This window comes from Eublepharis macularius, chromosome 5 (assembly GCF_028583425.1).
Source record: "Eublepharis macularius isolate TG4126 chromosome 5, MPM_Emac_v1.0, whole genome shotgun sequence".
NCBI lineage: Eukaryota > Metazoa > Chordata > Lepidosauria > Squamata > Eublepharidae > Eublepharis > Eublepharis macularius.
This window is the reverse complement of record NC_072794.1, coordinates 132,480,889-132,506,518: the sequence shown is the minus strand read 5'-3', so window position 1 is coordinate 132,506,518 and position 25,630 is coordinate 132,480,889. Positions and strand designations below refer to the sequence as shown.

At 39.9% G+C, this 25,630-nt stretch overlaps 1 protein-coding gene across 2 annotated transcripts in view; it reads right to left on the bottom strand.

The window, feature by feature from the left end:
* The window catches only part of MYH7B (myosin heavy chain 7B), a 64,945-nt gene extending 51,973 nt beyond the window's left edge, over positions 1-12,972 (bottom strand). For both annotated transcript variants that reach the window (XM_054980149.1, XM_054980148.1), the window contains exons 1-5: positions 12,901-12,972; positions 11,389-11,550; positions 8,401-8,504; positions 4,055-4,198; positions 1,882-2,038 (exon numbers count right to left, since the gene is read on the bottom strand). In XM_054980149.1, the coding sequence (XP_054836124.1) occupies positions 1,882-2,038; positions 4,055-4,198; positions 8,401-8,504; positions 11,389-11,497 (514 nt within the window). In that variant the 5' untranslated portion in view covers positions 11,498-11,550; positions 12,901-12,972. The remainder of the gene's footprint in view (positions 1-1,881; positions 2,039-4,054; positions 4,199-8,400; positions 8,505-11,388; positions 11,551-12,900) is intronic.
* Between the last annotated feature and the right edge of the window lie 12,658 nt (positions 12,973-25,630).

The window sequence follows — 25,630 nt, the reverse complement described above, 5'->3', positions numbered from 1 at the left end:
CCAGCGTCAGGAGGACCATCATTGAGCCCGCCCTCGGTCTCCAGTATTCGAGTACAGCTCATCTGTCCATCTGTCTCCTCTTTGTATGCTGGGGGCAGGAATGTGTAGCCAACCATCAGAGGTTTTTGTATATATATAATTTTAATTGCTGAATTTTATTGTACAATTTGTTATACAATTGTATTTTATGACTGTTATACCCCGTCCTGAGCCCACTTGTGGGGAAGGCAGGTTAAACACCGAATAAACTAAACTACTACATCCATATTCACAGCACTTCAAGTAACTGATCTCTGTAGTATGGAGATCTGTTGTAAGGAGATCGCCAGATGGGACCTGGTCTCCAGATGTCAGAGATCAGTTCCCCTGGACAAAATCACTGCTTTGGAAGGTGGACTCATTTTTATCAATGATCTGGATGAAGGGGTAAATGGGCTACTCATTAAATTTGCTGATGATACCAAATTCAGAGGAGTGGCAAACACCCAAGAAGATAGAGTTAAAATTCAACAAGACCTGAATACTCTGGAGAAGTGGGCAGTTGTGAACAGGATGCAATTCAACGTAGATAAGTGTACAATATTACATCTGGGCCACAAAAATGTGAAGCACAAATACAGGATGGGGGATACACTTCTGGGTAGTAGTGTATGCGAAAGAGATCTTGGAGTAAGAGTGGACTGTAAACTAAATATGGGCAGTCAGTGTGATGTGGTGGCAAAATAGGCAAACTCAGTCTTGGGTTGTATCAAAAGGGCCATTGCATCGAAATCGCAGGAGGTCATAGTCCCTCTCTATACTGCCTTGGTCAGGCCGCACCTGGAATACTGTAAGCAGTTCTGGAGGCCTCACTTCAAAAAGGATGTGGACAAAATTGAGAGGGTACAGAAGAGAGCAACGAGAATGATCAGGGGTCTGGAAACTGAGCCCTACGAGGAAAGGCTGAGGGCCTTGGGAATGTTTAGTATGGAGAAGAGGAGATTGAGGTGGGACATGATTGCTCTCTTTAAATATTTGAAAGGCTGTCATTTGAAGGAGGGCAAGGAGCTGTTCCAGTTGGCAGCAAAGGACAGAACTTGAAGCAATGGGCTTAAATTACATGCAGAAAGGTACCAGCTGGATATTAGGAAAAACTTTTTCATGGTCAGAGCAGTTCAAAGGTGGAATCAGCTGCCTAGGGAGGTGGTGGTGAGCTCCCCTTCACTGGCAGTTTTCAAGAAGAGGCTGGATGAATATTGGTAGGGATGCTTTAGGCTGATCCTGCATTGGGCAGGAGGTTGGATTAGAAGGTCTGTATGGCCCTTTCCAACTCTGTGATTCTGTGACTAAGAGCAGAACCACAAGTGACAAAAGGCACAGATTGGACACTTGTCAGCTTCCCTCAAGTTTTGATGGGAAATGTAGGCATCCTGGTCTCGCAGCTTGGCTCTCTGACTGCTGTCCAATGGACTTTTCAACTGTCATTTGTCCAACATTCCGCCAAGCTGCCTACATTTCCCATCAAAACTTGAGGGAAGCTGGCAAGTGTCCAATCTGTGCCTTTCGTCACTTGTGGTTCTGCTCTGTTGTCCCAGTGACATTCCACATGCTCCAGTTTCAGACATTAACTCACACACACGAAGCCAAATAGAAAACCTTTTTTAAAAATAATGTCTTCACCAGCTCTGTGAGAAAGGACTCTGTTCTCTTCCCCAAGAACTTCCTATTTGGATCTATTACTCAGAACAAGAGAACATCCCTGAGCTACTGTTAGGGAAGTTTTACATTTATTTATGGTATTAGACACATTCTTCAAAAGAAATGTATGTGTTGCTTCCTGAGTGCCAAGGATAGGGTTAACCAACCAAAAATTTATAAGAGAAGGGATCGCGAGATACTTACTGCGTAACATGTCATTGTAGGCATTGTCTGCAATGGAGTAGATATGGGGTGGGACTTCAGACCTCCGCTTGCCCTTATAGGCGGCTACCACAGGAGGAGTATAAACTGGAAGCCATTTATACGGGTTTATGGTGACACAGAACAAGCCTGAGTAGGTCTGAGGGGAAGGAAAAGGAGCAGGTAGTGCAGATGGATACCACTTTTCTCCCTCTAGTATCAGAGATTTCACTTAGCCAGGTCAGGAGCAGGCAGTTCCATCATTCCCCCATGAGCAGCCCTTTTTGAGTCGTTATGTTTTACCACAGATATGGGGAGAAAGTGCTACACATGATCCTCTTGATGTGCATAATCTCCATTTTGCCTGAAAGGGACAAAGCATGCAGCAGGAGAATCACATGCAGCACATTCTTCCTATAGGCATGGTAAAATGTAATGACTGAAAAGACCTACTATTGCCCCACATTTTGGCTTACATGTAATTAATACTCAAGAGCATCTTATCTCTGATAACTATGAAGCAGGGCTCATTTCGAGGGGGAACGCACTTGAACACAGTTCAAGCAGTGCCCCAAAGAGGTCACATGTCAGGTGGTCCCACCCACCTGACTCTTGGCCATTTGGGGCCCATTTCAGCCTGGATTGGGGCCGAAACGGCCCAAATCAGGCCTCTGATGGGTGGTGGATTACTCTCCCACTCAGCAGCAACCCATTCCTGATCATTTTGGGCCCCTTTTTGGCCATTTTCAGCCCCTTTTTGCCATTTTGGGCCCAATTTCGGCCCTGAATGGCCAGGATTGGGTCCAAAACAGTCAGGATAGGTGATGTCAGGGGTGTGTGGCACATGCAAATCAGTTATGCTAATGACACACTTTGGGTGATGGCAAAGGGCATGGCATATGCTAATGAGTTATGCTAATGAGTTGTGCTAATGAGTTCCTCCGGCTCTTTTTCTACAAAATGACCCCTGCTATGAAGCATAAAGAATTGACCAAAATGAAGTCTGTAATGTATGCTGCTTTGAGGGCAACTTAATGTTGAATATATCTAAAAGTAGACTTTTGAGCCTTGGTCATAGATGCAGAGGAGTTAGCCGTGTTAGTCTGTAGTAGCAAAATCAAAAAGAGTCCAGTAGCACCTTTAAGAGTAACCAACGTTATTGTAGCATAAGCTTTCGAGAATCACAGTTCTCTTCGTCAGATGCACAGAGGGCAAGAAGAAACTGGTCAGATATATAGGTGGAAAGGGGAGGGAGGAGTAGATGCAAACAGTAGCTTCTGATATGGAGATCAGTTTGCTTCTGTTAAGGAAGTCAGTTACTTCTGATAATGAGATAACCATTCATAGTCTCTATTCAATCCCAGCCTGACTGAGTCAAATTTACATATGAATTCCAATTCAGCAGCTTCCCGTTGGATTTTGTTTTTGAAAGGTTTCTGTTGAACTACAGTGACCTTTAAGTCCTTGATGGAATGTCCTGGTAGATTGAAGTGTTCTTCCACTGGTTTCTTAACCTTGTCAATGGTTCTGAAATTTCTTTGCACCTCTCTCAGCTCTTACTAAAATATAAAACTGAGACACTGCATGGTAATTGGCTATATGGTTTAGCTGATTCCCGCCCCGCCCCCCTCAAGTGAATTTGCAATAAAATCCTGGACTCTTGTTAATCAAAAATCCAAGTTATCATATGTCTTTGCAAGCAGAAAAGGGATACATTTTTCAGATCACGGAGCACAGAATAAAAGAGAGGAATTTAATGACTTCCTATTTCATCACTGTTTGAAAAAGCAAGGGAGTTCTGAGAAAATATGGTTTGAATTCTGTGCAGTGAGAGTGGGGTCATGTTAGAGGAAGGAGACTTCCCCCCCCCTTCTCTCTCTCACTGCATCCTTCTTTGCTTTCTTTTGGGTTGGTTGGTTCAAATGAATAGTGTAGGGGGCAAATCAGGAGTCTGCAGCAGGAGGGGAGGGAATTGACAAAAAGTGCCCTCCTCTCCTGTGCAAATGGAAAAAACATTATTTCAGAGCAAATACTGCTGCGCCTGATGGAACAGTCCCATAGTATGTAAGCCCTTGCTTTTTATGAACTGGGAGAGATCTGTTCCAGCTGGCACTTTTTTTTTTGATCCAGAGGCAGGATGTGGTATCCACAGACAGAGTAATATTCTCTTACTTACATAGATCATCCACTTTGAATAACGCCGTTTCAGGTTATGCAACACAGAGGCCTCATTAAGGTGGGTTAACATCGCCATGTCTTCGATCATGTCAAATTTGGGAGGGTTCATCTGCTGAATATCGTCCTCTTTCACAACAGAAGTCTGCAGGTAATAAATGAAACCATTCATGATACTGAGTAATGAAGTGACATTTCTTACATGGAACAATTAGTTCTACAAACTCCAATATCACCCTGCCCTGACCCTTTAACTTACTGAGGAAGTTTCCAGTGGACTGCTGCCCTGGGGGACCGCTAGTGGCTAAGAACAAGGAGAACTGAGTACTCCCTGTAGTGTAGGCAGTGATGTAAGAGCTACTTATTCTGGCCGCAGGCACTAGCGGTGCTGGCTACAGGTGCTGGAGGGTTGACGCCATTGCCATTCTTGCCACAGCTGGAGTGTGGACAAACAGCCTCTGCATCAATGCCTGCAGTTGGCTTAGCTTGGAGGGACAATCTGACTAAGGTTCAAATTCCTATTCTGCTCTGGAAGCTTGCTGAGTGACTTTGGGCCAGTCACTCACATAGGAAAAAATGGAGATGTGAAGAACTATGCTGTAAATGGCACTCAGGGTATAAATATCTAAATACATAATAAATTTAACATCCCATTTTCACATTCACTCTCATCTAGCTAATGAATGTCAGTTCCAGGCACTTCCATTTTCAAATTTTTGCTATTATCTCTGCTAAACAATAGATCATAAAACATAATTGTTGGATCATCAGGCCTACATCTACCTAATCTAACATTCTGTTTTCCACACTGGCCACATCCAACCCCATATGCTTGGTTTAAACAGAGAATATTAACATTAATTTAAACTTTAGAAGTAGCAATATTCAAAATTGTAAACTTCCCTGCTGTAAGAACTCACAGTTCATTTTTGAAAAAGCTGTATTGGTAGATCTTATCCCTTTCCTTCCACTCTACTGAGTAAAGTTTGTTTGTTAAAATATTTATATCTCATTTTTCCTTTGGGCTCAAATGTTAAGCCTTCTTCCAACCTAAGTAGCTCTTGCATTGGAGGAAGAGCCATTTAAGTTGTTAGAAGGCTCTTTAGGTTGGAGGAAGGCTCCTTGGAGGATGAATGGACCCACCCCACCCCCACAATTGCTCCTTGAAGTTCACAAGCAGAGCATGAGGGTGATGGTGTTCTTTCTGTAATTTGTCCCTTGGGTCAAAGAGGTATATCACTGAGGCACTGTTTAGCATACATGGCCTGCCCGTGAAATCTGACCATTCTTTAAAGCCAGGGGAAAAGATCTTGACTGGAGCCGTACATTCTGCTTTCATAGGGGAAGTCTGTCCATATTTCCATAGATTTCATCCTCAAGCTGCAGCCCTCTGAGTTGAATCCCCAGGTTTTGGAGTGAAGTGTAGTAATGCTCACTCTGAAGAAACCACTTTCCATTTATTTTCCAGCTCTCAACACTAGTCTGGAAGTATGGCAAAACAGATGTTGATCCCCATGATTAACTGAGCAATGACTGGCAATTCAATGCTACATAGGTTTACTTGGAAGTAAACCCCACTGACTTTCAAAAGTAGAGCCTTAGGGGCTGAAGAAGTCAGTCACATCTTGGTGTGACTCCTGAAACTGTCCTGCAATTGCTGTTATGGGTGTAATGTGGCTGCCACAATCATATTTATACAGACAGATATAACCTAAGCAAAATAATATGCCACAGAATTTTAATCAGAAAAGTCTGGGGCTATTTAGGCAAACAGCTGAAGGTACAATTCATTACTTATAATAACTGGAATTAGTTTGAGCCTATAAATCCAAGAATTGGAATAGCTATCATATTACACATCTGTGCCTGAGTAGAACGAATTGTATTTAACAAATGCTACTGCTCATATGAAAAGAAAATAACCTCACCAGTGTAACTTTAATTAGGCCGACATGTCTGGTGGCTAAAAACAAATCTAAGCAATCAGAAGTTTTTGTAAGACACATAGTGAGGCATCCGCGTAAATGAGGTGACAGTTTGATGTTTTCTACACGGGGACAGGCTTGTGGCTGTGGCAGTTAATACAGGACAGGAGCAACAGGGTTTCCACACAGAAGGTTTCCTTAGCCTTTTTTATAATCAATGATTTAATAGCATTATATCAATATACAATATGCATCAGGTTCTGTGAGTTTCCAGCTTTCATTTTTTAAAAAAGCTTATTTTGTGGTAGAGAAATTCCTTTTTACATATATCTCCACAAAGAATAGGACTAGAAACATACCTTTTTAAAATGAGGATTCAGACAACCTGGTCCATATTTTGGTATAATGGTATAATGATATAACAGTACTAAACTGCCATTTTTTTAAAAAGTTCCCTGCAGTAAGGAGAGGAAACAGCTACCATGGGGGAAATGGCTGCTGTGTGGGTACGGCCAGAAAAATCTTCTCAACTACGCGGCACTTTATAATCAAACAGGTTTGAGAAAAATTGGACAAAAGCTGAAGAAACCTCAGAAGGTACAGGAATGGACCATGATGCTGCAGGGAAGCACAAAAGAAACCCATTTCCCAACAGCATCAGACTGGGGGCAAATACCCTGTGCAGAAACACCTATGGTTACAGCTAAAATACCTATAAAATATACACTAAAATCAATAACCTCCTTTATCCCTGACAATCAAACATCTGTCTCATATGCTTATATGAACGAAGCCTTGTCTTATCATGAGTCAGGCCACTGGTCCAGCTAGTGATCCATTCCTACTGGCAGAAGCTCTCCAGCAGAGAACTTTCCAAGTGTTGGTAATGGAGATTTTATAGCATATGATGCCAGGGATTAAACCCTTATGCATGCAAAGCATGTGCTCTACCACTGAGCTACAGGAATGCAAGCCTTGAAGTATGGTTACTTCCCAGGGGCACCAACCTACAAATGGAGCCTGGAGTTCTTCTGGAATTACAACTGAGCTCCAGACTACAAAGATCAGTTCCCCTGGAGAAAATGTCTGTTTTGGAGGGCAGACTTTATGGCATCATATCCCACTGAGGTCCTTCCCCAAATCTAGTTCTTCCCAGGGTCAACCCCCAAATCTCCAAGAATTCCCAACACTTGGCAACCCTATCACCTCCACCAGGAAGGAAATGCCAGTGCTGTGGAAGTGCAAACCAAATCAGCACTTTGTATTATCCCTGAAATAAAACTGGAAATTAGTTCAGTCTCTGAACTACTTCTAGGTCAGAGCAACCAGTTGCTCTCATTAGGCCTAAGAATCTTAGAACATATATTCGACAGCTCTTGAACACATCCCTTATTTAAGAAAAACAATTGAGATGATTCCTGTCTCTGTAATAAATTCTGTAGGAAATTTGACTTACAGCTTAATGGTGCACAGCCTCAAAACAAACATAGCCAATTATTTTTTTATCCTTTTCTGAGACTGACTGGATAATTGACCATTGCAGCAATTGGCTGAGCAAGGCAGACCATTAAGACTGTTGGTACAACAACTGAAAGACAGTTAATTGTTTTAAAGGAAGGAGGACTTCACTATCAGTCTTGTAATACATTGCTTAAAGGCATTGTTTAAATCCCTAAGATGTATGGAAAGTCTCTTGCCAAAATTATAGCTTTCTAGGCAACCAGACTCATTTTCATTATTAACTTTATTATTACTGTTATTTTTGTTGTTGCTGTTGAAATGATGTATGCAAAATGTATTGTGCGCTTAAGATAAACCATTGTATATATTTTGAAATACTACCATTAATAGCATTATTATCTGTTTGAGTAAGTGCAGGTTCTCACATCAGGAGAAGTGTGACTAGTGAATCATGTAACGCCATCACCTGCTGCCCTCTAACTGAGATTATGTGGGAAGCTGGGTTTTTTGGGTAAGAACTAACCAATGTGTGGTTATTCGCCACAGTTTAAGAGTGGAGAACACTTGCAGGATATAACACTATCACACCCACCCACACAATTTTCCCATTGATGTAGCAGCACAGCATGGAGCCGTGGAGGACGTGCAACTGCACCACACCTTTGACATAACAGCTGGTCTTAATTCTTGATTACTTCAGAACAATCAGTTCAAATCTGTGACAACGTGCCATACTTAAATACACTGGCTTGGATCTTCCATTTCCACAGCACTGTCCTCTCTTGGAGAGACTCTGCAAAGGAGCACCCGGTTCACAACAGAGGACAGCACAGTGGAAACAGAAGAAAGGGTTAGGATCCAAGCAACTTGTTCCTTTGTTCCTCTTCCACATGGTGATTCATAGACACTTCTTCAATTCCTTGCTTTTCTATGCTTGTATATCAGTTGAGAAATTGCTTACCTTTTTATCTTTGGTTTCCACAGTGACTTTGCCACCAGAGGATTCTTTGATTTCAATCTCAATGTAGGCCTCCTTTTCATCTGGAACCCAGGCCCTCTTCTTTCCTGTAAGGCCGCCAAAAGAGAAAACACAACACTCAGGGAAAGAGTGTTTTGTGTGTGCGCACCATTCTCAGTAGTCTTCATAGGTCAATATCAATATAGTCCAGCAAACTTAAACACAAAATTGTTTCTCTTCCTTCTTGTCACCAGACCTGGAAATGTCAGGGACTGAGTGTTGACTTTTATTTCATTTTCTGCCCATTTTAATTTAAATCATTGGGGCTGAGGTGCATTAGCAAACATTCCTAGCTCAAATATGTTTACGAACATTTGAATTCCTCTTTATTGTTCATCTCTGAATGTTCAGTTATACCTGCTCTGAGATTTAGGGATTTCTCCTTTTTAGAAAAGCAAAGCATAGCTGATTTGATTAAAACTGATACAGAAGCCTTAAGATTTAGCTTTATCAAAGTACCATTCAAAGCAAAAATTTAAAATGGAATGTTTAAAATTTCAAAAGTTTGGATCCAGATTTTGAAAATCTAGCCCTGTTTAGAATGGTGTATGAAATTGTGTTTCAGTTCTACTCTAGAAACATTTTCACATGTCTGAACAATTTGTCAGAGTGACAACTAATATAGAGAAGTTCAGAAGTGATAATTGGCTGCAACTATGAGAATAGCTAAGCTGCTTAAATCTCATTGACTTCAAAGGGATTCAAGTAGACTAGTCATATATATGATAGCTATGAATGAGGGTTATGAACTTTGGTTAAAGGCTCTGTGTGTGTGTGTTCGCATGAGTGTGCGTATGTGTGTGTGTGTGTTGACCCTGTTCTTGTACTTGCTTTCTATTGACTGAGCTCTATCAGTTTTATATTAGTCTGTTCTTATATTAGTTTAATGCTGCTAACTGGTTTTGAAGAATGTTATGCTGCTTATGTAGTTAATCCTTTATTTATTTGTTTGTTTAAATGTTATAGTTTGCCTTTCCCCTTCTACTGGATCCCAAGCACTGAACAATACACACACACACACACACACACACACACATATTAATTATGAATTGGCCCAGGGACCAAATGACTGAAAGTGCAAGATATATGAGAGCAAATCTTGAAGAAAAGCAGAATATTAACACATCAAATAAAAAATAAATAAATGCCCTAAATAAAAATAAATTAACAAATATAGTTATAATAGCTTAAGTAATCGTTTCAGGACTTGATGAGAAATTTTGCGTACTGCCAAGCTGTGCCCACAGTGCTATTTGCCCAATGTCAATCCAACCTGGCAGAAAAGCAGAGTATAAATATGTTACATAACTATATAAAATACCCTAATGAAAATAGATTATCAGATATATAAATTATGTGTTAATTAATAACTTCAGGGCTTAATTAGAAATTTTTAGAACCACCTAAATGGACACAGAGGTGTTTGCCCTTAGTCATTTCTTGCACTGCTTCAAGAGATGCCCAAAGGCTTTTATACATTTTGCCCAGCCACAGCGACATGTATTTATGCTTTTGGATTTGTCTGTGACACTTTTACGCTCAAGAGTTGAGTCAGGTGGAAAATATGTTTTAGGACAAACGAAAGCATTATTACCCTGCATTCCTTGTGCATGAGCCTTGAGGTATTTACTCTGAAACAAACTAGATCATTCCTCAATCACGTAAGCTGTTGCAAGGACAATGGAATCATCCATATGAAATATGATAATGGCAGCAGGGAAAAGGTATATGTAAAGAATCTAGTACCAAATCCTCCTATAAACTGTATTTTTCACATGACAGAAGGCTAAGTAACAGTTTCCTAAATAAAAATTATCCATATGTTTCTAGTAATCAACGATTTCTATCTCATATAGACATTCCAGAAAAAACATTTTTTATTTGATGGCCCATTTTACATGTTACTGCAATTGCATAGTTGTTGCAACAATCCCAATCATGTCAGCATCTCTCTGTGTAGTTAGCAGCAAAGACGATCAGGCACCCAGGAGCTAATTATACATGTATCTGAAAACTATTCTCAAATAAAGGTTTTCTTGCATGTGGTTATATCCTCTCAGACTGTACAGGGATCTATTCATGGAAGCATCTAACCCCCACAAAAGTAGCAACAGCACCACCTACACAGTATATATATTAAACCATTTTATTTTACTTCATTTGTACCCCACTTTTCTTCCCAATGGGGCCTCAAAGTGGTTTACAACATTCTCCCCTTAACCACCCTCAAAGTGGCAAAATTTTGTGCTTCAGCATGCAAAATAAGGAAACGGTGTAATATTTTAATAATGTTAGACTATGAATTCCTCACAGCATATATTTACTCCTTTTATGTATTCTTGATCTTGACTTTTTTGGGCACTGATTGATGACGGTAACAATGAACAAACTGAACTGAAGCATTCTCCCTTCATCCGTTTTATCCTCACAACTGCCCTGTGAAATAGGTTAGGCCAAGAGTGTGTGACTGACTAACCCAAGGTCACATAGCAAGCTCCTGTGGTCGAATGGAGCCTTGAACCTGGGTTGTTCAGATTCTAGTCTGGTGCTAAAACCACCACACCACACCGGTTCTCCTAAGAGATAGGAGAGAAGGGAATAAGGACCACTCTTTTTCAATTCCACTGGAACACCAACCTAACCAAACAAAGGAATTATTTCACCAATATAGAGCAAGGGGGAAAGCTGCACCTGCTAGCTGTATCTTCGCAACGCCTTTAATTAAAGCTAATTTGCACCCCTAACTTTAGAACTCAGCGCAGGGAGAGATACATTAGACAGAAATCTTCATTGTTCCCATGAAAATGTATGGCATCCATGGGAAAATGAGATGAAACAATGCTATGGTTCCTCTGGGGATAGCAACGCTGGGAAGGAAGGCAGGGCAAAACACAGCGTGAATCCTATTGCTAACAACAAATATTTTCTTACCATCAAATGGGATATTCTGATATTTCATCTGCTCCTGATAACTTTTCCGGAGGTACTCAGCAGCCTCCCCAAACTCGGTCATGTCCATCATATGAGATGTACTAGACATCTTGCCAACTGGAAGGGGAAATTTTGGAGAGCAGCAAACAGGCAAGAAACACTCTAGAACATTGAGAAGAAGAGAAATGATGTCAGTCTACCATGCAACCAGTTAGCTAGAATCAATCACAGTATCAATATATACCATTGGTTTACTGCTCCCAAGAAAATGCTCGCCATCCTCTTTTTCCCCTGCCTCAGCCTGTAAAGATTCCTCCATTGTTGAATGCTGTGTATTTGGCAGAGTTGCACATTTTTCTGTAGGCTATAATACATCAGCCTTATCATTTAACCAGAGTTAATTCCTCTCTCTAGTGGATCAGCTATTCATTTTCTGCTACCAAACAAAAGGCAGCACCTGGTACAAGCCTGTATCATGCTTCAAGCATAATAAATAAATGCAGTGTCAATGAGAACCATACACATTATGCCTTTATTCCAAAATAATAATAATAATAATAATAATAATAATAATAATAATAATAATAATAATTGTAGCAATGGGGTACTGTCTGTCTTGCATGGTTTATTATTTTTTCTACTAGAATTCCTTTGGTTCACCATTGTGTTTTTAAAGTAAAAAACGAGTAGAATAGAACTCAACTGTGCTAGGTGACCCAGAGCGTGCAATTCTTGCTTAAGAACATAAGAAGCACGTTGTAGAACAAGATCTGTCTCTACCAGTCCAGCATTATTTGCAAGAATTCCAGGATGCTGCTGAGATAAGTGCATCCGTAGATCATGCTCTGTGTTCCAGCCTCTACTACCCATGCCAGTTTACATCTCGTAGATGTCACTGTACTTTAACCCTGATTGAGCTCACATCTGTATATTTGTTAGTATATCAGTGGTAAAAGTGATGGGCTGAAGCCCCAACTATTACAATGAGGGCTACTTAACTAGTTATGAAGTTTGGCCAATGCAGCCATTCCTATTGCAAAACACCTAACAAAATCTGCTGCTTACTGGCAATTGCAGCTAGGCCGTCAGCCCTTGCAATATCACCATTAACCAATTTGTAGGTAGCTACTGCAGCAGTTCCAAACAACAGAAGCTACAAGAAACAAATAGTAGTCATTTGCTATCATACATGGTGAAATGCTACATTTACCACCTTGAGAACCCTATTCGAGTGGAAAGGTGGCATATAAATGTTTTAAATAAATACATTAAATAAAAACAATACATTGATGACATGCTGTATTGTTAATGGTTTTGTTCAATGCATATCTTTAAAAATGTGCATTTTTCTTCATCTGAACCTCTGACCTCACTCTCCCTCCACTCTTGAATTAGTACTTTAGCCTCATTCTTCCTGTTTCTCTCTCTCTTTGGTTTTCCATGCTATGCTAAGGAAAGCAAGTTAATAGTACAGAACAAACGTGCAACACAGACATGCTCTTTATTACCAACCTTGGCCACAGGGCTGAGTGACTGTGTGTGTGTGTTCTGTGAAGCCCCTTTTTATTGTGTCCGTCAAGGTCAGGGTAGGGAGAGATATGTCAGAAATTCCCATGTGTCATATCCACACAGCTCCATTGGTGCTGCTGTCCTACTGCTCATAGAGACACAAAAGGCAAACCTTTATCTCTCTGCAGATGCAGGCTGGTTATTTTTACTCCTGTATTGTCAAGCAATTACAAAGGCGGGGGTGGGGGGTCCAGCTCTGAATGACAGAGAACACTCAAAGCTATTCCATTCCAGAAGAATGGAATGAAGCACAGTCGTAGAATCTCTCCTTTCTGCTTTGTTTAAGCTTCTGATCATAGATTTTGGCCTGTCTCACATTAGCTATCAGGAGTGTAATTGCTGAACAGGTTCTATAGACCACTCTTCATCCATTGCCAAACTGATCTTAAAATCCAGATCCCAAATGAGGAGGGGTTTGTTTGTTTTTCAATCCTACTTAGGATCAAACTCATTTAATTTCAAACAAGGTGCATTAAAAAAAATAAGATAGCAATTTTTGGTGCAATAAAAAAGGAAAGAAACTAGCTCCAGTTCTCCTTTTACATAAGTGCATTTTTTCTTTCTTGATTTTTAAGTTTTTTCATACACGTATAACATTTCCAACAAATCACCAACCTAAAGGGATGTGTGCAGGAGCTGAGTCACCATCTTCTACATTTATTTGAAATTGCTTTCTAATAAAACTGTTAGCGAGCCCCCCACCCCCCATGTATTTTAAGATGCATTCCTGATCTAGTAGAAAGATTGTAACACTTTCTTTCAGAGTAGACGATCGTCATACAAACCTTCATAATATAAAGGGTGGAAACTTGTAGTCTTGTAATGCCAATCCAGGAAGTTAAATAGGAAACCTCAAAGAAAAAAGTTCTACCCAGCCAGGTGGGTTTGACATTATCATCACTGTGCACTTGTGCTGAAATGGACTAGCACCAGTCTGGAGTTCTTATGTGTGTTTTAAAAGCTGGGGACATAAGTAAACTGCTTTGAATCCTGTTGGAGAGAAAGGTGGGATGTAAATGCAATTTTGTTTTTTAAAAAATAGTTTGTGTGAATGCTAATGGCCAAGGTAAACATGATAGTGTTAGACCTGTTGTTAAAATTTGTTTGTATATGTGAGTGCCTAAGAGAACATACAGAGTGGGACAAATACAGGGGAAAAGAGTTTTAGGAGCTGTACTTGTCTCTTATGGAGCTAATTCAGCTTTAGAGAAGCAGTTAGAGCATTAGAGGCAAGGACAGAAAGGATTAAATACCCCCCTTTCAATTTTAAAAGCAGCCCATGGGACTGCTAATGAGCTTATTAAAGCCTAAATGGGATTCTTATCACAGATCTCTAACTTTTGGATTTACCCTGTCATTTTGAACAACTTTCTCGAATTACCTTGTTTGGCTCAAAACTGATTCCATTTCATTTGTAACATTGAGCTCATTTTAGAGCCTAATTAACTTGCCCATTAAGAAGGCTAGTCACAGCACAAAACCAATTAATTCAAAGTAATTTAATGAGTTTAGACTTGGTGCCTAGCAACATAATGCAGAAAGACAGTGGTGGCAAGGATTATTATAAGTGTCTTCCAAGCTGCTTGTTTTAACAATGGCTAGGCTTAAAACTGCATTTGTTGAAATAGTTTAGGGGACCAGCCAAAAAGCTGAGGAATAGTTCAGGGCCCAAGCTGATTCCATGTGGAGGGTCTTTCTCCGTTTCTGTGCTGCCTCCTTTTTTTTGTTTCCACGTGACATTGTCCTCCATTCCTGCACAAATCATGAACTTTTGGGGTGGGGGTGGGGCTAAAAAGCAGCTTTTAAAAAAATAAAAGGTCTTCCCCAGCATGTTTTTGTTGGATCTTATTCATATGTCTAGAAGGGAAGGAATGCCTTCTGTCTGAATGAAAGGAAACACACTTTTTGCCCCCTTTATCTGCATTTGCACAATGAACTTTCTTGGGGTCGTTGCTGACACCAACAAAAACTGAGATTGGGAGGGGAGAACAGGATTACAGCAAGATTATGACCATTCAAGTTGCAAAGAATTTTCTCTGCTCTCTCAAGTAGCATTTGCAAAGCTCCTGAAGGGTCTTCTCTGTTACAGTGACCAAGCCTGATAGCTCCCAGTGAAGATCTGTATGAGTGCATCCTCATAAGGGTCCTTTGGCCTATACATAGCCAAAGGCATAGGAAAGCATCATTCAGCCTTAAAGAGGTCCCTATGAACTCCAGCCTCTAGTTGCAAGGGACAAGATGACTGTTGCCGCCTGGTTCACTGATTAAAGTCTTTTTGAGAAAAGCATTTAAGCAGCACAGCTATGAACAACTTGGAAAACACTGGTTGAAACATCTCTTGACGGAGAGCTGACTTAACACTTCCCCCAAAATATATTAATTAGGTTTGATTAAAATAATAACCAACAATACTAAGAACTTCCATTGCATAAACAATCTCATAGCAATACAATCTTCCACTCAGGAAAGACATCTCTATGTTTGGAATGATACCTTGTCAAATCAATCACCCGTCCTGCACCATCGAAAGTATTTAGATGCCCCTTCTCTATAGGTTAATTTCACTGTCCTATTGCAAGCTGTACCCCAAAGTTTGGACCAATGGGAAACCTAATACACAGTTGGCCAATCAACATCTAGCATGGAGGTTGCCAGTGACAACCTGGATCCAAAGTTCTGGACCAATAGCCACTTAATAATATCCAATAAGCATCCAGGTAAATTCAAATCTATAAGAAGGGCAACACTAATCCTCCCACTTTATAGATAGTTCTGCCGCTGTCTTCCACTGGCTACAGAAAACTAAGTTACTGGGCCCCTCCTTTCCAAGACACGTGGATTACAATGTATGTTTTGTTTTACTTTTTTTTTCAGACTTCAAGTCTTTGAATCTGTGCTCTGTTAGGCCATTAAAGTAACTTGCAGGTTGAGTACTTTGTCTCCCTCACATTTTTCTAAACTTTGAATGCCTGTGTCAGTTCTGAGAGTTGTGCATACCTAGGACTAGAACTGTTCCAACTGGATCCCAATACTTGTGTCTAGTCCACATACATGTATGGAGTGTTCTGACATAACAAACCCAGCTCAGGGACTTTGGGTAGCACCTCCTCTTCCTGAAAGCCGTTAGATGACTGCAATGGGACACCCAGTACTTTCCAGCAATTAGCATTATGGAAGGTTTTGAGTATTGTGCTATTCTTGAGCAGCATCACATATGCACCAAAACATTTCATAAAGGTGGGTGGGAAATCATGTTGATGGTATGACAACAGTGGGGGAGGGGTGCAACCCACATCTGGCGTGAAAGGGAAACTGGCTAACAAGAGTGAAAAACTGGATTATCCTGTAAGGTGTAGAGTCTCAGTTGCAAGTGGAAATTGAGCAACAATCACACCAGCAATGCAACCACCATTGAACCCCCCCACACACACACCCACTCCCATGTAGAATCAGCCTTAGAGGCCTTCTCAGCGAACTAATTTGAGTTGTTCAAGCTAAAATGATGTGTGTCATTTGGGGTACTGATAGAAAATTGATTCATTTGAAATGTGGTGCTGGAAGAGAGTTTTGTGGATACCATGGACAGCCAAAAAGACAAATAAGTGGGTACTAAATCAAATCAAACCTGAATACTCCTTAGAAACTAAAATGACAAAACTGAGGCTATAGTACTTTGGTCACATTATGAGAAGACAAGATTCTCTGGAAAAGTCAGTAAGGCTAGGAAAAATAGAAGGCAGTAGGAAAAGAGGAAGACCTAAAATGAGATGGCTTGACTCAATAAAAGAAGCAATGTCCTCCAGTTTGCGAGATCTGAGCAAGTATGTTAATGATAGGACAGTTTGGAGGTCTTTCATTCATAGGGTTGCCATAGGTCAGAGGCAACTTGATGGCACATAACACACAAAATTTGAAGTGCATTTTGTAGCAGAGTTTTTAGCTGGGATTTTATCTTGCTTGGATTTGGTGAGAGTTTCTTTAAATATTTCATATGATACATTTTAGAATGTGTTGTGGTTAGTTTTTTAATCCTTTACCAGCTTGGCTGTGTTGAAATATGTGCATTCAAGAGCGAGCCCCTTGCCAACCATCATAAGACATTTGGCCCAGGGAATGCCTTGGGAACATCAGATGCTGCATCCTCATTGAAGCTGAGCAGGCCAGTAAATAGATCCGCAATCTGAAAGATAATTGGGAGCCCCATGTAATAGCAGGGACATGTATATAATAAATAAACCATATAATACATCTCTGAAATTGTCTCTAAAATCAGGCAGTGTACCAGGTAGGTTGCCCAAGAGTGAACAAAAGGCTGTGAAGCTTTAAGGAATGAAGCCATTCAATCTCACATTACACTGGCCTGGGTGAAATCCCAAGGGGGAATGCTGTGCTATTGCTGATTACCAGGGTCCCTTTCAGAGAAATAGTTCTCCATTAGAATCTCTGATTAGAGGCAGGAAGTGGAAAAACTGCAAACTGTTGGACTGTTTGCTGAAATGTTTTACACTCAACACATCGTTTGTACCAGTTGTGGTGAGAAGTGACTGGAGCAAGGAACTAACTCACAGATTAGATAGAGACAATCAACCGAGAAGCTATTTCAGGCATATTTCCATTTGGAAAGAATAGCCGCTGATAGGAAAATGTTCAAGGATGACACATCATTGCACTGGTTCTCTTGCCCTTTGCCATACTGGTCATAATAACAATAATTTATATCCCACCTGTCCTGTATCATCATCATCATCATCATCATCATCATCATAACATTCGATTTATATACTGCTCTTCAGGATGACTTAACACCCACCCAGGGCGGTTTACAAAAGCATGTTATTATCCTCGCAACAAAACACCCTGTGAGGTGGGTGGGGCTGAGAGAGCTAGAAGCTGTGACTGACCCAAGGTCACCCGGCTGGCTTCAAGTGGGGGAGTGAGGAATCAAACCCAGCTCTCCAGATTAGAGTCCTGCACTCTTAACCACTACACCAAACTGGCTCTCATGAAACAAGACAATGTCCATAGTATTCCAATCCAAGCACTGATAAAGGTCTGGCCTGCTGAACTTCAGCACGATTGCTCTACTATACATTGGGAATATTTATTATTCAAATATTAAATATTAATCATAATGAGATTAAATACTTATAAATATTTAAATATTTACAACAATACTAAAATATTAAAGGATGTAAATAGCTCTTTCTGAAAGTTCAAAGGATTTTGCTACATTATATCAATCACAGAATATCTGGACAGTTTTTGTTTCCCTAGATGAAAAAAGATTGCAATTACAGTGTGGTCAGACAATGTTATATAAATAGTTGCCCCATATTTCCAAGAAATATGTCTTCCAAGAAGAAGCTACCACTGCTAGGAAGGCTGATGAATAAACAAAATAGGCCCTAATGATACTATTGGACAGCTGACAGGTAGAGGTCAAGTATGGTTTAAGTTGTTGCAGCACAGTGGTTAAGTAGTCAGGCTGCGAATCAGCACTCTGCTGGTTTGACTCCCATGACTGCCATGAGGTCAGCAGGTGGCCTTGGGTAAGCCAGTCCTCTCAGCCCCGGCTTGTCAGCTGTATTGTAGGGATGATAGTGACACTGACATTGTTCACTGCTCTGAGTGGGGCACTACTCTGTCTAAAACAGCAGTATATAAGCACGGTTACTATTATGGTCTGGGTCTTGGCTATCTTAATTTAGGGCAGGTAGTTACAGGGACTGAGGATCTTAACAAAGATCCCAGTTGGATCAAACTGAGGGTATATCTACAGTGCAATTCTGGTTTACTCCCTGGTAAGTGTGCATAGGATTGCATTGCTAGTCTGGCATCCTGTTTCCCACAGTAGCTGGCCAGATTCTTCCAGCAGGTCCAGCAGAATGTGATAGCAGAAGTCCTTCTGTTCTGCTGTCCCTCAGAAACTAGAATTCAGAGACACAATTCCTATCAACCTGGACATTCCCTTTATCCATCATGACTAACAGCCATGAATTGGTCTGTGAGGTTGTTCTGTGCAGTCAAGTCACTTCCAACTTTTGGCACATTACCCTATGAATTAATGACCTCCCAAAAAGTCCTGTCATTGACTGCCTTGCTCAGGTCTTGCAAACGGAAAGCCATGGCTTCCTTCATCGAGTCAATCCATCATTTTGGGTCTTCCTTTCCTAGCATTATTGTCTTTTCCAATTTCCTCTTTTGTTTGTTTGTTTCCTTTACTTATTTATAGTCTACCTTTCTCACTGAGACTCAAGGCAGACTACACAGTGTAATTCAGTTCCCACTGCCTTCAACTTTTTCTAGCATTATTTTATTTTCCTGTAAGTTTGTCTAATCCCTTTTAAAATGTGACTGGTTGAGTCACTGTGGGGGGTTTTCCCAGCTGGAAATTAAAGAAAAAGGTAAAGAAAAAGAGGAAAAGAAGAAAATTAACTGGTAGTTAGTTATAATAATTCATAGGCAACAGATGTTAAAGGATATGTTAGTTACAGATTGTGGTCAAAACTGGAAAAAGGACATTTTGAATTGCAAGACTTTTGCAATTTTCATAGACAGTCAACTTTCAAAGTAGAAGTTTAGATGTCAATTTTCTGAAATTAAAATTATCTCAGTAGTGATCAGTGAATTAATCAGTATCAAAGAATCTGACAATGTTCACTTTAATAGCCTACAAAAACTCTTATCATATTGTTACTTACAATGTTAACGCTTAAGGATATCTGTGTCTTAAGATATATCTTAAAATGTAATGTGGAAAGGCAAACAAAAGCATGTCTTTCACAACCAGTTTCTGATTCTGTCCTTTATTAATGGGATAACACAGGCAGAGAGAACTGTAGCCCTGCTCACGTGTTACATCAAATACACTTACAACCGAGGGGGCGGAGCAACGCTTGGAAATGGTGGCTGCTCCTTTCTAGAGCTCTGGGCCCGGCCTGCTTCCAGCCTCAAAACAAAGCCATAAAAGCATCCTGATATGATGGGAAAGACAGGGGCAGGTAAGCCAAAGCCTCCCCACGCGCAGTCAGCCACAGTTAAAGCTTTTTTTGCCCCTGAAGAAGCCAAAAACTGCAATAAATCTTCAGCAGAAAACGGAGCTAAAATGGCCGACGGGGAAAGCAGTGTGGTGGGGTTAACAAAACAAGAGTTCTCAAAAGCTATCCAAATATTGGAAAGCAATATTATTGCCACCATTTCTGAAAAAATAGATGAAAAGATAAACAGCAGCCTAGAGCCCATTACAAAGCAACTCAAGGACATTAGTGAAACTATAGCTGCTGTTACTCAAACAGCTGAAAAAGCCCTTGAACTAGGGATTAATCTGCAAAAAGATTTAAATCAAACCCAGCAAATAGAAGAAGCACTATCAGTGAAAATAATCGACTTGGAGATGAAAATTAAAGCTAGAAATCTGAAGATGAGGGGTCTCCCTGAAAATGAGGAAGAACATACAGAGCTTCCCATTTTTATAATGTCCTGGCTTGCAGAAGTACTCCAACTGGAAGAAGGGGTTGCTCCCAACATTGAAGCTGCTTTTAGATTGGGATCTAGGGCAGCAAATAAATCACGCCTGCCAAGAGATATTTTGGTAATCTTTGGAGACCTACGATCAAAAGAAAAGATTCTAAGAGAGGCGCGCAGACGTGGATATTTGCTCTACAAGAACAAAGAAATTCAAGTGTTCCCTGATCTGCCATCAGAAATATTAAAAATGCGCAGAGACCTAAAGCCAATTACCAATGCACTTGCAAAAGCTAACTTGAAATACAGGTGGATTGGATCGACTTCCAAGCTCTCAGTGCTTCATGATGGAAATCTGATTGTTGCTAAGGATTTGGAAGAAGGACATGCTCTATTAAATACTTTGAACCTCACTGCTGAGCATAACCCACCTTTGAAAGATCTACAGGAAGAATCCAAGATACCAAGAAAGACTGAGAGTTGGAAGAGAGTCAGCTCTGCTTTGCAAGACAAACGTTGAAAACTAATCGCATGCAGTCAGCAGACCCAGGGTGCCTTTGTTACAAGACAAACTTTATGATCACAAAGAGGTTGGAGTGGAGGCCGGGATTCAGAGTCTAGGCAGTCTCCCCCCTATTTTCCTTTTTTGTCTCCTGGTTTAGGGCTGTAAAGCTCTTTTGTTTTCACCTTGTTGTAAGGTGGAAATCAGGGTGGCATATGTTATTTCAGTCAGCCGTTGCTGACTTTTCTTTTTTCTTTTGTCTTATCTTTTTCATTTTCAATCTAGTAAAAATTGTTGCTGTAAAGGATAGAAAAGGGGAGAGGGGGGGGGAATTAACAGAGGGAGGGAATGGAATTAGGGAGGGGGTGGAAGGAATTGGAAAATTGTCCTGGGGATTTGAGGTTTTGACTTGGTTGGGATGTATTGGTGTGTTAATGGATTTGATTTATGAAATCATAGTTCAAAACTGGCCACTGAACATACAAGTGGTGTTCTCTTTGTTTAGACTAACAAAAGCACAGGGAGATCTGATGGCAGATTTAGCTACATTTTTTGCTATGCACTATAAGATGATGGGGCCAAAATTAAGAGGGTCTAAAAGAACTTTGTTATATTTTCACCCTAGCCAAAATAATATTGATCTATCGCTAGACTTCTTACATAGATAATGGGTGACCAGAAATATAAAATTATTTCGGTAAATTGTAGGGGTCTAAACAATAAAATCAAACTTAAAAGAATATCAACTGCCCTTACAAGACAGAAACCTTCAATATTATTTCTTCAAGAAACACATCTGAAAACCTCTAACCTGCCAGTTTTTAAGACTTGCTGGTTTAACCAGCAGTTTCAATCCCCTGGGTCATCAAAATCCAGAGGGGTGGCTATACTATTCTCAAAAGAAACTAATTTTTCTTTAAAGGAATCAAAAATAGATCCACAAGGCAGATTTTTATTTTTAAAGGGCAGTTTAGATCATATGCTGCTAACATTGGCTGTAATTTATGCACCAAATCAAGACCAAATAAGCTTTATAGACAACACCCTAACACTTTTAAACTCTTTTGCAGAAGGAGAAATAGTTCTTGCTGGGGACTTCAACTTTATTATGAATTATGATTTGGACAAAACCCGAAAACACCACTGCCATCAAGTTAGGAGGACAGGTATCTCTGAACTATCAGGTATAATAAATAAGGCAGGCTTACAAGACATTTGGCGTATCCAACACCCAAGCACAAGGGATTATACTTACTACTCATCTGTTCATAACGTATATACACGAATAGATTATATTTTTTTGACACCTAAACTCTGTGATCTAGTTTGTTCAACTGATATAGGTGAGAAACTATGGTCTGATCATGCTTGGACGGAATGTGTTTTCAGTTTAGGGTGTAAAATGCAAAGGAAAACAAATTGGAAATTAAATACTTCACTTTTATTCAACAAACAAATCTATTCAAAAATATCCTCAGATATAAAGCAATATTTTGAACTAAATGCAGCTTGCGGTGTCTCCCAAGAACTGGTGTGGGACGCTATGAAAGCTGTTCTTCGGGGGCAAATTATATCAGCAGCCTCCTATCACAAAAAACAAAGAGAGAAAACTAGAAACGAGATAGTTGCCAAAATTAAAAGCTTGGAGCAGGAACATAAGAAATCTTGTAGCAAACTGATTTATAAACAGTTAACCTTAGAAAGGAAAGCCCTAGAAAGCTTAGAAACTGCTCAGATTCGGAAAAAATTACTTTATGTTAAGCAAAAATATTGGGTCAGGTCACCTAAATCCACTAAACTCCTTATTAAAAAAGTTAAAGAGAAAACCATGACATACGCCATAAAGGCTATCAAAGATAAAGCAGGACAAATGCATTCAAAATCTGAAGAAATAGTAAATATTTTTGCAGATTTTTATCAGACTTTATATACCTCAGACTCGCCAGAGCCTGCTAGGTTAATAGATTATATATCTAATAGAAACCTAGTTAGTAGCATTTCAGATGAACACAAATCAATCATGGAACAACCAATATCAGAATCAGAAGTTAAATTGGCAATTAAATCGCTCAAAAATAACAAAGCCCCTGGAAGGGACGGTTACCCTCCAGAATTCTACAAAAAATATATAGATCTGATTCTAACCCCATTGACAGATACTTGCAACTTTGTACTGAAGTCAGGCAAGATCCCCCCATCCTGGAAGGAGGCAGAAATTACTGTGATACCTAAAAAAGGCAAGGACACTACTGACCCCAAATCATATAGGCCAATTTCCCTTTTAAACCAAGACCAAAAAATTTTCACTTCTATACTAGCAAAAAGACTAACCTCCTTTATCACTAATTATATACATCTGGATCAGGCCGGCTTTATGCCCACGAGAAATCTCTTTGACAATATAAGAAAAACCATAGATTTAATTAACCATTGCACCCTAAAAAAGCTACCAGCTTTTCTACTATCGTTGGACGTGGAGAAAGCGTTTGATAGGGTGGAGGTCCCTTACTTATTAGGCTTACTTGAGCACATGGGATTTGGCAGATATTTTTTACAAGCTATCAGAGCACTTTACGACTCTCCTAAAGCCATAGTAAGAGCCAATGGTACTTATTCACCAGAATTTCAAATTAGAAGAGGTACCAGACAAGGTTGCCCCCTTTCCCCTATTTTATTTGCCTTAGCCATAGAACCCTTAGCAACATCAATAAGATTACACCCCAACATAAAAGGAATCACGATTGGAAAACAAACCTATAAGACTAGCCTCTTTGCAGACGATCTAGTGTTGTATTTAACAGACCCTAGTAGCTCATTACCAGCTGTGGAAAAATGCTTAACAGACTTCAAATTGGTCTCCGGTTTGGCCATTAATCACCTAAAGTCTGAACTATACCCCATGAATTTACAGCAAGACACTACCCAGTTCATTAAAACAAACTACAAATATAAGTGGATTAAATCCAATTGGTCCTATCTTGGTGTAAAAATACCATTAAATTTGAATGAAATATGGGACTTGAATTTCAATGAGCTCTATATTTCTTTATCTAGAACATTAAGTAGCTGGAAAAGGCTACAACTAACTTGGCTAGAAAAAATCAACTTAATAAAAACTTTAATACTCCCACAGATACTATTTTATTTTCGAGCACTACCCATCTTTATTAAACCACACACCTTAGAAAGATGGCAGAAACTGCTGAATAAATTTATTTGGGCAGGAAAAAAGCCTAGGATTAGTTTTGTTACCCTGAGAAGTCACACCAAACAGGGTGGGTTAGGAATGCCTGATATTAGACTGTATTATGAGGCTACCCAACTTACTTACCTGGTCCTTATGTTGCAGTCTGACTTTAAGGCTGACTGGAAAGCTATTGAACAGCACTACACACTACCCAAAACAATGCAGGAAACTATTTGGAACTCAGCACCTGAACGTCCCAAGGCAATTAAAAACCACTTACTTTTAGCTCCGGCACTAGGGATTTGGGACAAAAATAGGGCTTCAGTAGCACCGTCCTTTTCTCCTTTTTCATGTTTTACAGGACAAAAGTGGTTTATACCTGCCCTCAGTAAAGACTCCTTTGCAGAATGGAAATCTAAACAGCTTACAACGTTTGTCGATATAACCTCAAGAGGGCAGCTCTTATCTAAACAACTGATTGAAGCACGGTTGCAAGCCAAGATTTCTTGGCTCCAATACCTGCAGGTTCAACACCTTATAGCTGCTCCTGAGATACAAAGCTCCCTAAAGCGTGAGATAACTGAATTTGAAGAAATACTGAAATCAGGTGGCAGTGGAAGTAAGGGTCTTCTATCAAAGATTTACAAAATAATGTTGAAAGCCCAAAAAAGCAAGCCTTATTCATACCAACTGGCTTGGGAAACATACTGCGGTATTAAATTTTCTGAGGCACAGTGGTCAAGCATTTGGAACTCCCCAATATTTAAGACTAATTTAATTTCTGTAAAGTCACAATCTCAAAAACTTTTGACACGTTGGTATATCACTCCTCAGAAGCTTAACTATGCCAATAAAATAATATCGCCCAAATGTTGGAAAGGATGTGGTGAGGTGGGGTCCTTTATTCACTGTTGGTGGACATGTCCTTTGATAAGCAAATTTTGGTCCGATGTAACAACTGTTATCAAACAAATGTTGGGTATTATAGTTCCTTTTAAACCTGAAACAATTTTACTTAACTTATGGTCAAGCTATGATATACCCACTATTATAAGGAAAAGGGTGGCTATGCTTTTAGCTGCAGCTAAAACAGCCATCGCTTTGAGGTGGAAGGACCCTAGACCCCCTACACTACCCCTGTGGTTTAACAAAGTTTGGGACCAGTATTACATGGAGAAGGTAACATATCAAATCTGTTGTTCTGAATCGCCAATGATACAATCAGACTTTTGGGAAGACTGGCTTCCAGTACTAGATCATTTGATTACAGAAGACATTGGTCCCAGCAAAAAATATCCAATAGACCCTTTCTTATTGTAACCTTAATAGTGTGAAACTTTTGGCTCTCCAAATATGTACGTTTTATTGTAGGCTACATGTAGGCACTTCAAATCTCTCTCTCTCTCTCTCTCTCTGTTTTTGTTTTACCAATTTACCTGTACTGTTAAAACTTGTTTACTTTTGTTTACTGTTGATAAATTTGTTAAATCAAAAAATTGTTGAAAAATAAAAAATGTTGT